This window comes from Littorina saxatilis, linkage group LG9 (assembly GCF_037325665.1).
Source record: "Littorina saxatilis isolate snail1 linkage group LG9, US_GU_Lsax_2.0, whole genome shotgun sequence".
NCBI classification, from domain to species: domain Eukaryota; kingdom Metazoa; phylum Mollusca; class Gastropoda; order Littorinimorpha; family Littorinidae; genus Littorina; species Littorina saxatilis.
In genome coordinates, this window is record NC_090253.1 from 3,226,268 (window position 1) to 3,243,290 (window position 17,023).

The following is a 17,023-nucleotide window of genomic DNA, read 5'->3' on the forward strand; positions in this document are numbered from 1 at the left end:
TGGAGACCTCATCACAAATTCACAACCTTGGTCAATTAAAGATTCTGTGTTCTGTATTCTGAGAGCTAGAAGAGCGGCAGAATGCCACTTGTGTCATCGCTTCAATCTTCTTACGGCTACTGTTGATTTTTTTTAATGATAACTCTTTTATAGAGACGAGGACGCAATGTTCAAGCTCTCTAACCAGTTCCAAGGTGTAAGAAGATGATACAAATCTGACTTCAACTCACCCGACACCGCAGGACCAAAATTATCGGGGAACTATCATGAAATTCACGAATGCTTGGCTTTTGTCTCAACGCCGATATTAAAAAAGAAAACAATTCTGAGAAAGGCCCGTCAAGAAGAAAGGATTTTGCCGGAAGTTGACCTCGTTAGACCCGCAATGCACATCCTTGACTTGAAAATAGGACAAGAGAGAGAGAGAGAGAGAGAGAGAGAGAGAGAGAGAGAGAGAGACAGACAGAGAGAGAGACAGAGAGAGAGAAAGAGAGAGAGAGAGAAAGAGAGAGAGAGAGAGAAAGAGAGACACACACACACACACACACACACACACACACACACACACACACACACACACACACATACAGAGGCAGAGAGAGCAAAAAAGCGAAAGTGAGAATCGACAGAACTGCGCAAGTGCACCGTGGAGTTCAATCGATGCGACTCAAGGAGTTTTATCAGGCCTTTAACTCCACACTTTATCAAATAGTCTCCTGTCCGCCCAGCCGACCTTCCCCTTGACCCTGCTTGTGACCTCGATTCCGGTTATTCCCCTTTTGGCGGGACATTTTCTGGGGGCATACTTCGTCCCTTTTAGTAGTGGGACTGCACGAAATCATGTGTTGTTCAGGTGACTGGCAAAGTGCACTGTGTGTATGGAGAATAAAAAGTTGACTTGAAGTACACACTGAGATCTATTCGAGTCACTTTGCACCCGATTCTAAAGCCGAATACAAAATAAATCCTGTGTAGGCTGTGGATCAAGTGGTCGTCCCGAAGCTATCAGCTTGACCCTGCTTTGTGACCTTTGTGAATGTCTTGTAGGCCTTCGTAGAATGCCGGTCAAGGTCATTCTTCCGCTCTATGAGAAAGCCGAAGATGTCAAAAAGTCATATCTTTGGCGCATGAACAAAATTGTTTGCAAAAGTCAATGAGAAAGGATCCTCAACGGGAAAACCGATCGCCTTCAACTTGCCCCGCACCTCACCTTGCACACACACGTTCTGGTTATTGGGGTCGGTGGGCACTTGCACTTGTTCCGCACACTTTGCCAACTGGATCAAGCTGTTCTTCGTGTATCCAGTTATCGTAATTCCTCTCTCTTGAAGATACTTTTTTAATCTAGGTACGTCAAAAGTAGCAAAGTTTGTAGCACAAATTCCTTCTGTCGCATCACTTGTCGCCATGTTTGATGCCCCCACAAGGGGCACGGTACTCTGTAAGCACCCAAAACCTCAAAGAGAGATAACTGGCGGAAACCTTCCTATTCAATAAAGTCCTCAAGGAGAAAATGCTTCACTCCTATAATTCCGCCATTTTGTCAGAAAAGCGTTACGCTTTCCGTTCCAAGGCACGCCCAAGATGTTTGCGAAATAGCTTGCTCATTTACAGGGCTAACATTACTGTGATACAAGTATTTCATTGTGAGTGAATGTACACCCTTGTTGCTTGCCGTCCAGTTCAATGGTGTTACAAGTTTGTTTTCACTAAGATAAACCAATGATCGCGCTAACTATTTTAGAAACCGATCTTTTTTTCTTGAAAGTAGTTAATATAAGATGTTTGGTGGCTTGTTGACAGACCAGCTTTTTTGTTGGTCCAAGGGGACCATATCGTCTTTTGTTTCATCTTTATCGACCAAGGCCGAAGGCCGCGGTTGATAAATATGAGACAAAAGGCGATATGCTCCCCGAGGACCAACAACAAAATGCTGGTCTGACGACAAGCCACCAAACATCGTTTTTGTCATCATTTTGGTTGTGCAACAAAATGCACAATAACCCACAGGGAGGCGAATTTTTAGAATCCAACTCCGGGCCACAAAGCATCGTCACAGTAGCTCGAGATAACACGTCAACCTTGTATGTCACGTCAAACGTAGCTTGTTGACGCTTTTCTTCCAGTCTGAAAATGTACAGAGCTGCGATCTTACATGTGAGTTCAGTAAGTGTTGAGCATATTTCTTTTCTTTTTAAGTGTTTATGACTTTTCGTTGTGGATTTTGCGATTACAGAGATAAATTGCAAATTGACCATGAGTCGCCGCGGTAATTATCAACATTGATTGGGTCTTTGAGACTGAATGCTTACAATCGTTGTCCTCGGAAACACAAATCCAAAGCCGCGATGGTTCCACACATCAAACAATCAGCCTGATTGGCTTTTGCTTTGACAATCCACGTTTCACCTGAAAGCTCAAACCCATTCACCACCTCGATTTATTGCCTGCGGAACATGAGATTTATTTCCCAGGTGCTTGTGAATGAAAACTCTTGAAAATGATGACAAGTGAAGTTGTTCTCACAGAAACCGCGCAACTTTGTTCCATCAACCCTTCAAATCAAGACTAAAACGCAGTACACTTGTCAAATAAACAGCAAAAAGGTATTAAGAAGAGTATTTACCGGCACGAATAACCGGTTCCCGATATCATTTCTGATAAGTTGAGATTTGTATCGGAAAAACACGAGAAGTGAACGGTTTACGCGATCCTCACGTTACGCTTACCGTTCACAAGCTGGTCGGGCGATCGCCTTCCTATTTGTAGCCTAATAACAGTAATGAACGAACAGCTGTGCGTGTGTACTTTTGTATCCAAGATCTTTCTTGTTTTCCTTCATTTCCGTCTGTCCTTTCTGTCTTTCCCCCTCTTTTTCTTTAAATTGCGGACTGACAGACAGACAAACGACCAGGCAGACAGACAGACTCGGGCGCGCGCACGCACACACAGACACACACAGACACACACACACACACACACACACACACACACTCGCTCGCACGCACACACACACGCACTAACACTCGCACTCGCACGCACACACACACACACACACACACACACACACACACACATATACAAACACACACATACATATATATACACACACACACACACACATATATATACACACACACACACACACGTAACACACACACACACACACACAACACACACCCACACACACACACACACACACACACACACACACACACAGGCACACACACACACATCCATCTAACTTTTTCAGAAAACACGCCAAACAGTCCGTGAAGCACTGTGCCTCCAAGGTCAATATTGACTGAAAGAGAGGAACTCGTTTCACGTGCTATTGTTCTACGTTTTCCTCAAACGATTCTACAACTGCACCCAACAGATCGGAATACACAGAATGATTACTGGAAAGATGCTAGGCGGTCGTAACCAAGCATGGAGTCTCATTGATTTTATTTCCAGAAGAAACATATTTGAAGTTAAGTATATAATGATTTGCCTTTGGAACTGAAATAAAACATTATTGGAAGTTCATTCTGCTGACACTAATGGAAGATGATCAACTTTTTTCGCAAAATAAATTTCGTCATCTTGGTCTTTTGGCATGTATGGCAATTATGTCTAATTAGAGTAAATTACGCTCTGTGAGTGTTTGCGTCTCTCTTTTTCATTTTCTCTCTCAGTCTGTCTCTGTATCTTCCTCTCTCCCTCCCCTCTCTCTCCCCCCTCTCTCTCAGTTTCTGAACGCATCATTCCACCCCTCTTTTCCCCACCCTTTCCTCTATTACTCCCTACCTACAACGTGACAACTTACTAAACCCGTGGCCAAACAGCGCGACGGACAGGCGAGCCATTTTGGGCTTCCCCCAAAATAAAAGCACGACTACCCGCACTGTTGACATGCACCAAGTGGGAATGAGCAGAATAGCGATTTTTACTCACACCCTTTCACACACAGCTCCTCTCTCGTGTTCGCACAGTTCTAAAGATTGACTGCAAAGTGCGAGCGATTACGTGATCGGGCCAAAAAAAGGCGACGCAGTGTCAAATTTGAGGACTTTACATACTGTCAGAGGTTAATATTTAGTTGCTGTTGCAGTTTCTTGATTTGGTGGTCTTGTTTTCTTGGTACATACACTTCACAGACTTTGTTTGCTTTCCAATATTACAGCTACCATTTTCAAAATCAGAAGTTTTGCATTTTGTTTCTCCCTCTTCAGGCTTCCGTGCGCTACAAAATCAAGTCTTCAGAAGGACTTTTTGATGAGTTCATCGTCATCATCCAAGTAATCATCAACTTCAGCATCAGCAGCATTACCACCATAATCATGAACAGCATCACCGTCACTGTCACCGCCATTGTCGTCGTTATCATCATCATCATCATCATCATCATCAGCAGCAGCAGCATCATGACTATCATAATGACCACCATGACCACCACAATCATCATCATCATCATCATCATCACCATAAAACATACACCCACCTCAGTAAACTCGCATAACTTGGGGTCTCCAATGACGGAGCCGTCAGGCTGCCTGTAACCAGCGTAGTTGATGAGCTGAGCGTTCCACACGCGGTAGTCTCCCCTGTTCTTTGAGCGCTGGGGGAAGATCGTGATGGCTGACCTGCGTGAAGAGAACAGCATGAAAGGTTATCCCCGAGTACGCTAGCACTTGGGTCCAGCAGACTTTAATAATTCTTGTTTACTATTGTTTATTATGAACGTTTTAATGTTTTATTTTACTCTAATAATTTTTTTAATTGTGTAAAATAAATAATTTTTTTTTTTTTAATCCACGTGCACAAGACAAAAACTAGTTTCTGTAGGCTGAGCGCGCCAGTGCAGAGAGCTTTTTCCCGCCGCAGAGCCAGTCAGTGCCTCCATAAATAACACAGCTGTGGACAGCGACAAGTCCCTGGCGGATACGCTCCTTTTCTTTTCTTCAACCATTCAAGGTTATATCGCGACGAGGAAAGGGGGGAGATGGCATAGAGGAAAGGGGGGAGATGGGGTAGAGCCACTTGTTAATTGTTTCTTGTTCACAAAAGCACTAATAAAAAAATTGCTCCAGGGGCTTGCAACGTAGTACAATATATGACCTTACTGGGAGAATGCAAGTTTCCAGTACAAAGGACTTAACATTTCTTACATACTGCTTGACTAAATAAGGTTATATCAGGGCAACATCTTCACACACAATATAAAGAGGTGTGAGACTGCACGATTTGGGTTGTTTAGAGGGGAAACAAATTCCGGTTCTTCACTTCTAGTTTGAACTTTGATTAAATCTCCGACTCTCAGAACTTCTATGTCCATTTGTTACAACTTATCATAAAAATGTTCGTGTCTGACAGGGTTCGTACGGTCAGTGAATACATTTTTGAGTTTTCCTTTATCCCTCTTGCTGTTTACTGAGCCATACAGTATTTGATTGTTCCTGGGACCACTATGTGAGATGGAATATGTTGTTGCTCCCTCCTATTGTCTCTGTCACCTTATTCAGGAATTTCTTTTACTTGTATGGACATGACTTGAGAGAGGAGTATACCAGCTGTTCCTGTGACCACTATGTAGGATGGAATATGTTGTTGCTCGCTTCCATTGTCCCTATAACGTTCGATGGTTTGCCCCTTTGGCAGAAATCTGTTAAAAATTTAAGACTTATAACTTTCTGTTTTGAGTTTTAGAACTCTGAATTACTTCTGGCATTCTTTCATCATTTAAGTTGTCTTTTAAAAAAGCCCTCTGGTCGGCGTGAGCTTCTGCCAGATTATTGTCTGATTTCGATGATTTATTAACTTTAATATTTTGGCTCCATTTGTTACAACTTATCATAAAAATGTTCGGGTCTGACAGAGTTCGTACGGTCAGTGAAAATCTTTGAACCTCCCTCCTCCCGGACCCATTCCTGGATTGCTTCACCTGTAAATGCTGAATGAAACCAGAGGACTGCGACCCCCACCCCCTAACATACTTCATTCTCAAAAATGACATGGAACTTCTAAAATAGTAAACTAAAGAAGAAGAATTAAATCATACTATTTATATCATGCTATTAAATCATACTGAAATGTGTTGCCCCCCCACCCCCCTCCACCGGCAGAGACCTCTATGGATCCACCCCTGCACATGATGGCAAAGCTATTAATGTTTGTTGATGCCATTTTATTGAAGACTTGCCAATGTTACAAAGCGACTTGACTAAACTTTATAAACACGAGAGAGAGAAAAATGAATCTCAAGTTTGAGAGTCATTTTCTCCAAGCTTGTTTTTTGTCACGGTGGGTTTATTGGAAAAGTGTTTCCCGAAGTTGTAGTCGCCATATATATATATATATATTTTTTGTTAGGCCAAAAAAAAAAATTGTCTGTTTAGGGTAACATGACCAAAAAAAGTAGGGTCGGTAGGTAGGTAGGTTTTTTTTTTTTTTTTTTTTTTTTTTTTTTGTTTTTTGTGGTGTAAATGCTATGTTGGCTGAACATTCACTTCTTATATTTGATGAATACATGTTTCAAAACTAACGTATAAATAAAACAGAGAGAAAGGGAGAGAAAGAAACGCCAAATGTCTCTTTTTAGCATTTTTACCTCTTTTTTTTTTTTTTTTTTTTTAAATCAAAAAAAAGTTTTTGGGTCGGCGCCAAATCGATAGGGTCGGTCGGGTTACCCTAAACAGACAATTTTTTTTTTTTGGCCTTACCATCAGAAATTAATTTAGGATCAGATCGTGAGCCACTTTTGCTACATTTTGCTTGAATTTTTTTTATGTGCTTGACATTTTTTTTAATGTAAAATTAAACACAAAAATATCTGAAAAAGCGCATTTCCTACCGATCCGTTTCAAGGCACTCCCTTTTTAGCTTTCACCACTGTGTCTGAAGACGATGTCAAGAAGTTAATTCTAAAAACCGCCCCCAAGACGTGCGAACTTGACCCGATTCCAACCAAACTACTTATTCAAAACATCGACATCCTCCTCCCTACCATCACTAACATAGTGAACGAATCACTCTCTTCTGGCGTTGTACCCACGGAATTCAAAACCGCTTTAGTAAAGCCACTGCTGAAGAAAGCTTCTCTCAATTCCAACGAGTTGAAAAACTATAGACCCGTCTCAAACCTTCCTTTTCTATTGAAAATTCTCGAAAAATTTGTTCTCCGACAGCTTGCCTCACATCTCTCATCCCACAACCTTCTTAGTGCCCACCAGTCAGCCTATCCACCACTGCACAGCACGGAAACGGCTCTTCTTCGTATTTTGAATGACCTTCTGACCGCTCTAGACCAGGACAAAACATCCGTCCTCTTGCTTTTAGATCTGTCTGCGGCTTTTGATACGACAGACCATGACATTCTCTTTTATCGTCTAGAGCACTACTTTGGCATTAGCGAGATGGCTCTCTCTTGGATTCAAAATTATCTCTCAGATAGGATCGATGGCCAACAATCTGCTGAAACCTCTCTTGTGTTTGGTGTTCCTCAAGGTTCTGTGTTAGGCCCGGTGCTGTTCATTATGTACACAGCACCGCTGATAACTCTCATAGAGAATCATTGTGTGCTACACGAAATCTTCGCAGATGATACGCAGATCAATCATTCCGCATCACATGACAAGTAACCAGATTTGGTTCTGTCGCTACAGGAGTGTGTGAGAGATGTCGGGGCATGGATGGAAGAGAACAAACTCAAACTAAATGACGACAAAACTGAAGCCATGCGTTTTTCATACTCCACCCCTACCCATGCTAAGTCTATTTCAGAACTCCCACAGGCCATCTCTTTGAACAATATTGACATCAAGTTCTCGGATACATCCCGTGATCTTGGAGTCTTTTTTGACAAAGATCTTAGCATGACACAGCATGTAGTCCAAACATGTAAAGCAGCGCGAATGGAGATCCGGCGTATAGGTTCCATTCGACAGTACCTTACCAAAGACGCAACCAAAAGACTAGTCTGTTCCGGCATACTCTCTAGATTAGACTACTGTAATTCCCTGCTCGCTGAATGTCCCAAATCTGTCACCAAGCCCCTGCAACTAGTCAAGAACGCTGCCGCTAGACTTGTGTTTCGAACAACTATGAAACAAAGCGCCACGCCTCTACTCAAACAGCTACATTGGTCAGTTTCCAGTCGAACAAAGAATTAAATACAAGATCTGATGCATATTCTATCAAATTGCCGCGGGCACGGCTCCACAGTACCTGTCCGATCTCGTGCAGAAAAACAATCCTGAAAGGGTTGTCCGCTCTGCCTCCCAAAATAAATTTGTCAAAGCTCCTAAGTATCAGAGGGACGATCATGGTGGCCGCTGTCTTTCAGTCGCAGCTGATCATATTTGGAACAAACTCCCTTTGTCTCTACGTCTCAGTCCATCTCTGCCTTCTTTCAAAGCAAATCTCAAGACTCACCTCTTCAGAGAAGCATTCTAGAAGGTTAATGTTGATTATGTAGTTGTCGCGACCCTGTGAATGTGCACTTTCGGATGAACAATGTTTACTGTGTGTGTGTGTGTGTGTGTGTGTGTGTGTGTGTGTGTGTGTGTGTGTGTGTGTGGACATGTGTGGGTGTGTGTGTGTGTGTGTGTGTGTGTGCGTGTGTGTGGACATGTGTGTGTGTGTGTGTGTGTGTGTGTGTGTGTGTGTGCATTATAATTGTTGTGTATACTGAGAGTTCGTTCCTGTAAGAGCCTCTGGATTTTTGTAACATTTATGTTTTGTTTTTGGTTTTGTTGTAAAGTGTTTATGCTTGTGTTCTATTCCGTCAATGGCGTCATTCTGGTAATGATGTTGTTATTGCTTTTGTAAAGCGCTTTGTGTGTTCGAAAGCGCTATAGAAATCACCATTATTATTATTATTATTATTATTATTAAAAATCACCCTTTCAGAAAAAATAGAAATTGTTCAGAATGTTATGAATGAAAAAAACCATGTCACACAGTCGTCTGCGTACATCCTCTTTAATCATTACAAGATATATTCGTATCATCTCTTTTGATTCTTATTACAGGAAAACATTTCCTCATAAAGTCATCGGTTTCATTTTTTTTTGGTAATTTTCATCACATGCACTACATTGCAGTCAGATTGCACCGTTTGCATGTTTTGGAGAATTTTTTTTCTGGGGGACATAACTCCCCCGGACCCCCCTGTCTGATTAGGCGCGCTCCGCTGTCACTTTCATGCTCCACGTTGTCACTTTCACAATTTGATCTTTGAAAAGTCTTTGAATTTTGGAGTGAATTATCAGTATGAACCCTGTCTGACTAATTTCTTAAATACCTTTGGAGTGGCGTAAGCCTTTGACCGATTACTCTCTGCTGGGTTATGACGTTGACAGGTTCTTCTATGATCATTTTATGCTATTCTCCGTTTACTCAATTCTGAATATGTTTGGATGTATTCCAAACTTGCGTACAACTTATTATTTATTTTCAGATATGGCGTCCCAGCCACCAACGCATTGTGAGATCAACAGTGTGATGGAACAACAGCAACAACTCCAGAAAACAACAGCAAAAGACTTTGCGTTCACACAGGTATGCCTGCAAGACGGCGATATTCGACAGGCCATTGACGAACTCCCCCAACAGAGAAAACAACACTCAGAATGTACAACACCTCATCAAACGAATGTCCGGCATTAAGAAGAAGGCTAGCCAAGACTATGTACAAATTAAAGAACTGAAACTCACCATTCGACGCCTTTCTACAACATGTACACTAGTACCTCCAGCAACATCTTCACCCTCACCAGCCACTGCTACAACCAAACAATGGCTACCTGTTGCAACAAAAACACCCACACCCTCACCAACCACTGCTACAACCAATGAACACGTCTCCGACCTTGACTCGTCCCAACTCACCCAATTGATGGACTCTGACAACTTGTTTGACTCGGATGAAGAAGCTCATCAGTCAGCACAAGGCGCTTCAGCAGATGACTCAGTCGCTCTCCAGTCAACACAAGGCACTCCAGCAGATGAGACAGTCACAGAGGGTGAAGCTCTCCGAATTGTGTCTCCGGAATAAACACCTTTTGTGGGACAAAAGCGTAACAGTAAACCAAACATGCCGAGCTGTTCTCTGGATCATCGCGTCAGTACAGGACGATTTCTTTGTATCTTTCATACCTTTCTCACAGAGAGAGCTACTAAAGGAGCTACTAAAATTCAAACTGGTTTAAGATTCAATTGTTCAATTAGGTTCATGGATCTAATGATTTGTTTTCTAGCAATCGCAGTTGCCAACAACATTCACAATTCTCTGTCAATGCCAGGTCGTCTTCCACACCTCTTCAAGCTCTTGAACATCCTCCCAACTCCACACCTACCGATGTACGTCTCATCATACGTTCGGGGGATGTAGAACTAAATCCAGGCCCAAGAAACACATCAAGAGATAGAAAAAGAGCACAGCGGTCTAAACAAACCGCACAACAAGTCGGAGAACGAAAAACAGCAGATGCAAAACGAACATCAACAGCTCGTTCAACTGAGACTGCTTCGCAAACGCAAAGACGACAATCAGCAAATGCAAAACAAACATCAACAGCTCGTTCAACTGAGACTGCTTCGCAAACGCAAAGGCGACAATCAGCAAATGCAAAACAAACATCAACAGCTCGTTCAACTGAGACTGCTTCGCAAACGCAAAGGCGACAATCAGCAAATGCAAAACAAACATCAACAGCTCGTTCAACTGAGACTGCTTCGCAAACGCAATTGAGGCGAAAATCAGCAAATGCAAAACAAACATCAACAGCTCGTTCAACTGAGACTGCTTCGCAAACGCAAAGGCGACAATCAGCAAATGCAAAACAAACATCAAGAGCTCGTTCAACTGAGACTGCTTTGCAAACGCAAAGGCGACAATCAGCAAATGCAAAACAAACATCAACAGCTCGTTCAACTGAGACTGCTTCGCAAACGCAAAGGCGAAAATCAGCAAATGCAAAACAAACATCAACAGCTCGTTCAACTGAGACTGCTTCGCAAACGCAAAGGCGAAAATCAGCAAATGCAAAACAAACATCAACAGCTCGTTCAACTGAGACTGCTTCGCAAACGCAAAGGCGAAAATCAGCAAATGCAAAACAAACATCAACAGCTCGTTCAACTGAGACTGCTTCGCAAACGCAAAGGCGAAAATCAGCAAATGCAAAACAAACATCAACAGCTCGTTCAACTGAGACTGCTTCGCAAACGCAAAGGCGAAAATCAGCAAATGCAAAACAAACATCAACAGCTCGTTCAACTGAGACTGCTTCGCAAACGCAAAGGCGAAAATCAGCAAATGCAAAACAAACATCAACAGCTCGTTCAACTGAGACTGCTTCGCAAACGCAAAGGCGAAAATCAGCAAATGCAAAACAAACATCAACAGCTCGTTCAACTGAGACTGCTTCGCAAACGCAAAGGCGAAAATCAGCAAATGCTACACACATGCAGAAGAAAAGAGACAATGATCCAACACATGAACATAACCCACAACTATCAATTGAACATTTTTATAACATGATCGGAATCCATTTAGGAAATGCTCAAACAACAGAAGACCTTATTGAAGAAATTGGGAAACCGCTGTCACCTCATGAGATGGGTGATTTGATAAGAAACTTTCAAGATAGTATGGACCCGGAAATCAACACTTGTGCAGTTTGTGGCATTCGTCTGTCTGAAAAAATGAATCAATACTCCGTTAACGATTTTGTCAACAAATTGAAAGCCCATGATGAGTATGTCACTGTCAGAAATTCAAAGCTTGAAAAGTATCGAGATGCATACGATCTTGTTCAGTTTAAATCACAGCGGCAGAGCTGGTTCCATCTCTACAAAGAATATGTTGACTTTGAACAGGAGAACTTTACCTCATGTCCCACATGTGAAAGATACTTGCGATCTGACAATGATACACCACCCCCATATTTGCTGATAGCAGGAATGCGATTTGGACGATGGAAAGAACTTAAACTCGAAGAACCCACAATATGGGAGAAGATGGTGATTTCGAGAGTTCGTGTATTCGGCAACATAGTAAAACTGGCTTTGTGTGGTGCAGCAATGGATGCAATCAAGGGCCACATGATAGCGGTGAAACATAACGGTGCCCAGACTCTTGCAGACAGATTACCAAACTTGGAAAACTTGGAGGGAGAAAGCACCATTGTGTTTGTGGGATCGGACCAGGACTATAAAACTAAAGCACTACCGCTTATTCAGGGTAACAAGTTCAAGGAATATTTTTCCTTCGTCGCGATATAACCTTCGTGGTTGAAAACGACGTTAAACACCAAATAAAGAAAGAAAGAAAGAATATTTTTCCATACGTCCAAAAGTGGTTTATGACTGGATATATGCATTAAAAGCTCTTAATCCTGCTTATGAAAACATACCGTTGAAACCTATTGAATATGCAAAGCAAGTCATGGACAATTTCAACGAAAAAATGATTGAAAATGTCATTCTTCAAACAAGCGAAGAAGCTGCGTCTATTGAAAAAAATTGCGTCGGATGACACTGCACATGTCAGATCTGGAGATATTGAAGCTGGTGAAATAATTCTTGAGGACATTCTATTGGATACTTGTGGAGTGCCATCATGTGATCCAATTTTGAATTGCCTTCAGAGCATCGATGCTTCGGTTAAACAACAAAATCCGAATGCAGTCTTTGAACCCCCGCCTGATTACGAAGTCTCACAAAGTCCACTGCAAGTAACTGTTGACGTTCAATATCCTTTAAACGAATTTGCAGAAAATGACATTATGTTTTCGCTTGCCTTTCCGACATTATTCCTTTTTAGGAAATCCGTTCAAAAACACAGGTTCGATACCTAGGCCCCTGGCAAAGTATTTCCTAACGTTCCACGAACATAGATTTGAACAACAAAGTCAATTTCTTTTCCTACTGTTTAACCTTCTTCTTCTTCTTCTTCAGCGTTCGACGATGTACTGTTTAACCAACTCCAAAGGCATGAAGCTGCACGAGCAGTTTCAGCTAGAGTATCGTCAGATCCAGAACGGTCAAAGAAATACATTGAGTATGTGAACGATCCCAGTTTTAATGACCGAATTCAGAAGGCAATGAAGGATACTGATAGCAAGGAAGCAAAAGATATACTTGAACACCTTCTTCCTGTCATCCAGATGAGTGGCTCTAGCGTCCCTTACGGTCCCACTGAGAAGACTGCAGCCACCTCAAAACTTTACACCATGGCTCGCACTTTTGGTCCTCCTTCGTGGTTTGTCACTGTGTCTCCGTCTGATGTTGATAGTATTCTTCTGCTGAGACACGCTGGCAATGGCAAATATGACGAATATAATATCCCAGATATAAATTGTAGACGGAAAATAACTTCTGAAAACCCAACAGCAGCAGCAACATTTTGTATAGCCCTTCTTGATGGGCTGTTTAACAAACTGTATAAATGTCCAACGTCAAACCATTCACGCTGAACTCTTGACTCATTTCCTAGAGGGGTGTTGGGCAGTACTCTAGCACACTTTGGAAGTATAGAGGCTCAAGGAAGAGGGGCATTACACTACCACGGGGTTGTGTGGACGACGATGTCGCCAACATTACTTGAGCATGCAGCAGACAAAGAAGTCCTGATTCAAGAAATCCGCAGCTACATTGACAGAATCGTGAAGGCGCAGGTTCCAGCTGAAATTCATGAAAAAGCTACGAAAGATAAAGAGAATAATATTCCTGTCACACGATGTGGGCTACGTGAACCTCCAATGCCAAAAGATAACGAAACTGACGAAGAATATTTTAGCCGATTTGACAGTTTTGTAAATAAAAATGCCCGCTCTCTGCAATACCATCACCACACACAAACCTGTAAAAAATATCATGCAGGTAGCCGAAATTGTAGACTTGCCATGCCCCAGCCTCCTCGAATTGACCCTACTGGTCCTATCGAACTGGACCCAACAACTGATCCCCCTAAACCGAAACCGAACATTTCACCACCAGAACCACTCCTAGCCTCCATCGTGGGACGTTTGGAAAACAGACTTATTCTATGGCAACTACAGAGACCTAACAAAGATGACCAAAGAATTGTGGATTTTAGTCCTGTCCTAACTGCAGCCCTCCGGTGTATCTGACAGGGGCTGTTGAGCAATCAAAGGCAGCTTCTTTCTATGTCCTCAAGTACATAACGAAAAATCCCGTTGAACTTACAAATACTCTTGCAATTATTTACGAGGCGTTAAATACCATTCAGAAATGGCCTTCATCTGCAGAAAACACAGGTGAAACATCTCGCACAGCTCAGCATATGTTGACTAGAATTTTGAACAACCTTGCAGGATCAACAGAAGTTGGTGGTGCGATGGCATCAGCTGCTCTTCTCGGCCTTCCAAGCACATTCGCTAGCCATGACTTTTGGTATTGTTGAATCCGTCCTGCCATTGCGTTCTTGAAGACAAACCATGCACCTTCTTCAGAAGCAGCTGTTACTGATCCAAACATTTTGACTGACGATGTCTTGAGTGATGCTAGTTGGGAAGAACGCATAGATGACTCCTATCTACAACAATCAGATCAACACAGAAAAGCTAAACTCGTGGATGAAATGGAGGACGAAGTTTGTGTGACAAAAGGAACATCTGATGACACTGAGATGATACAGCCTGAATTTCCTGTCGATATGCAGATAATCGACGAAGAAAGTTTTGGGTTGGACAGCCTTATTGAAGAGACGGATCACACTGGTAGTGCTGAGGTTTACACTGTGCAAAAGAAAACAGTTGTTGTTCCACAACACATCCATTACGCTAACAGAGGACCAACACTTAAAGAATGATGCCTCTATGAGTACTGTGCTTGTGTAAGCATTGTTCCCATCAAAGTGACTAAAGGTAAACGGAAAGAAGCGGGTCGAACATGTAATGAGACATTGAGGTTTAGTAGGAAGTTACATCCCCGCTGATTGCTCGAATGTATTACAGTGCCCCCCCCCCCTCCCCTATGACCCCTCTACTTCACGACTCCCTCGATATTACGACCCAGTTCGGAGAGGGTAAAGATGTAGGGGGGGGGGGGTGGAGGGAGCGACGGATTGATGCAGGCAACACCACAGAATCCTCATCACTGCATAATTAAATACTACAACGATTCTTGGCCGGTGGCTTCGTGTCCCTGTGTGCTTGACTCTTTGTATTAATGAGGGGTGCTGCACGATGCACCAAGTGTTATAGATCTGTTTCCACTCCCTTCGGTCAGGTGTAAACATTGTGACGGTAGTCCTTTGTTTCCCTTCTTAATACCACGTGAGTACGCTTGCGCTCTTAAATGTGTGTGTGTTTGACGCGCGACTGCCCCCGTGGACCTGCAGGCATTTCGCACGCACGCATGCATGCACGCTCGTACACACACGCGCAAATAGACCAAAACACACACTAACAACAAAAAGTGATGAAGTGTGAAAAGAAACAGAAAGAAACAAGTCGCGTAAGGCGAAAATACAATATTTAGTCAAGTAGCTGTCGAACTCACAGAATGAAACTGAACGCAGTGAAATTGACAAGAAGAGCGGGGTAGTAGTTGCGCTAAGAAGGATAGCACGCTTTTCTGTACCTCTCTTTGTTTTAACTTTCTGAGCGTGTTTTTAATCCAAACATATCATATCTATATGTTTTTGGAATCAGGAACCGACAAGGAATAAGATGAAAGTGTTTTTAAATTGATTTGGACAATTTAATTTTGATAATAATTTTTATATATTTAATTTTCAGAGCTTGTTTTTAATCCGAATATAACATATTTATATGTTTTTGGAATCAGCAAATGATGGAGAATAAGATAAACGTAAATTTGGATCGTTTTATAAATTTTTATTTTTTTTTACAATTTTCAGATTTTTAATGACCAAAGTCATTAATTAATTTTTAAGCCACCAAGCTGAAATGCAATACCGAAGTCCGGGCTTCGTCGAAGATTACTTGACCAAAATTTCAACCAATTTGGTTGCAAAATGAGGGCGTGACAGTGCCGCCTCAACTTTCACGAAAAGCCGGATATGACGTCATCAAAGACATTTATCAAAAAAATGAAAAAAACGTTCGGGGATTTCATACCCAGGAACTCTCATGTCAAATTTCATAAAGATCGGTCCAGTAGTTTAGTCTGAATCGCTCTACACACACACACACACACACACACAGACACACACACACACGCACATACACCACGACCCTCGTTTCGATTCCCCCTCGATGTTAAAATATTTAGTCAAAACTTGACTAAATATAAAAAGACATAGAACACGACACAATAATGCACAATAATTACAAAAATCTAGATACTGACCATACATATTCCCCCCTCTCCCTCCCTCCCTCAATCCATTCATTCATACATCCATCCACCAACCAACCCACCAACCAACCCACCAACCAACCCACCAACAAACCAACCAACCAATCCATCCATCCATCCAACCACCATCCCACCCACCCACCAACCATGTGTACCAACCAATCAATTAAATCCATCCATCCATCCAACTGACCAACCAATCAAATCAATCAATCAATAAATCCGTCCGATCCATCTACCCGTCCATCCATCCGTCCACCTATCCACACACCCATCCACCCATCCATCCATCCATCCATGAAATGTACAAGTACTCACCGGAGATTGCCCTTGTTGGTGCCATACTTGATGTGGTTGCAGAGCGCCTCGTACATGCCACGCGCCGTGTTAATATGTCGTGCGTCAAAGACCTGAATAACCAAACACCATGTTCTATCATATGCCAGTCAAGCGCAAGTATGAGGCATGACGTCAAGTCGAGTCACTTTACGTACAAGAAAAAAGAAATGGAAGAAATTGGGAAGAATGACGCAAAGAAGTGACACAATCCATTGATCAATTTATAATTCAATGAATCAATGAATCAATAAATCTATTCATGGACAAAAAGAAGTGACAAATTTCATGAATCCATTCATCCATCCATCCATCAAGCAATGAATCAATTCATCTATTACTGATGGATCCG

General features: G+C 42.2%; 1 protein-coding gene across 1 annotated transcript in view; it reads right to left on the minus strand.

Moving 5' to 3' along the window:
- Positions 1–17,023, minus strand: part of LOC138975079 (nitric oxide synthase-like) — a 115,365-nt gene that overhangs the window by 83,149 nt on the left and 15,193 nt on the right. Inside the window, exons 5-6 of the mRNA XM_070347730.1 lie at positions 16,654–16,745; positions 4,487–4,628 (exon numbers count right to left, since the gene is read on the minus strand). Coding sequence (XP_070203831.1) covers positions 4,487–4,628; positions 16,654–16,745 — 234 coding nt within the window. The remainder of the gene's footprint in view (positions 1–4,486; positions 4,629–16,653; positions 16,746–17,023) is intronic.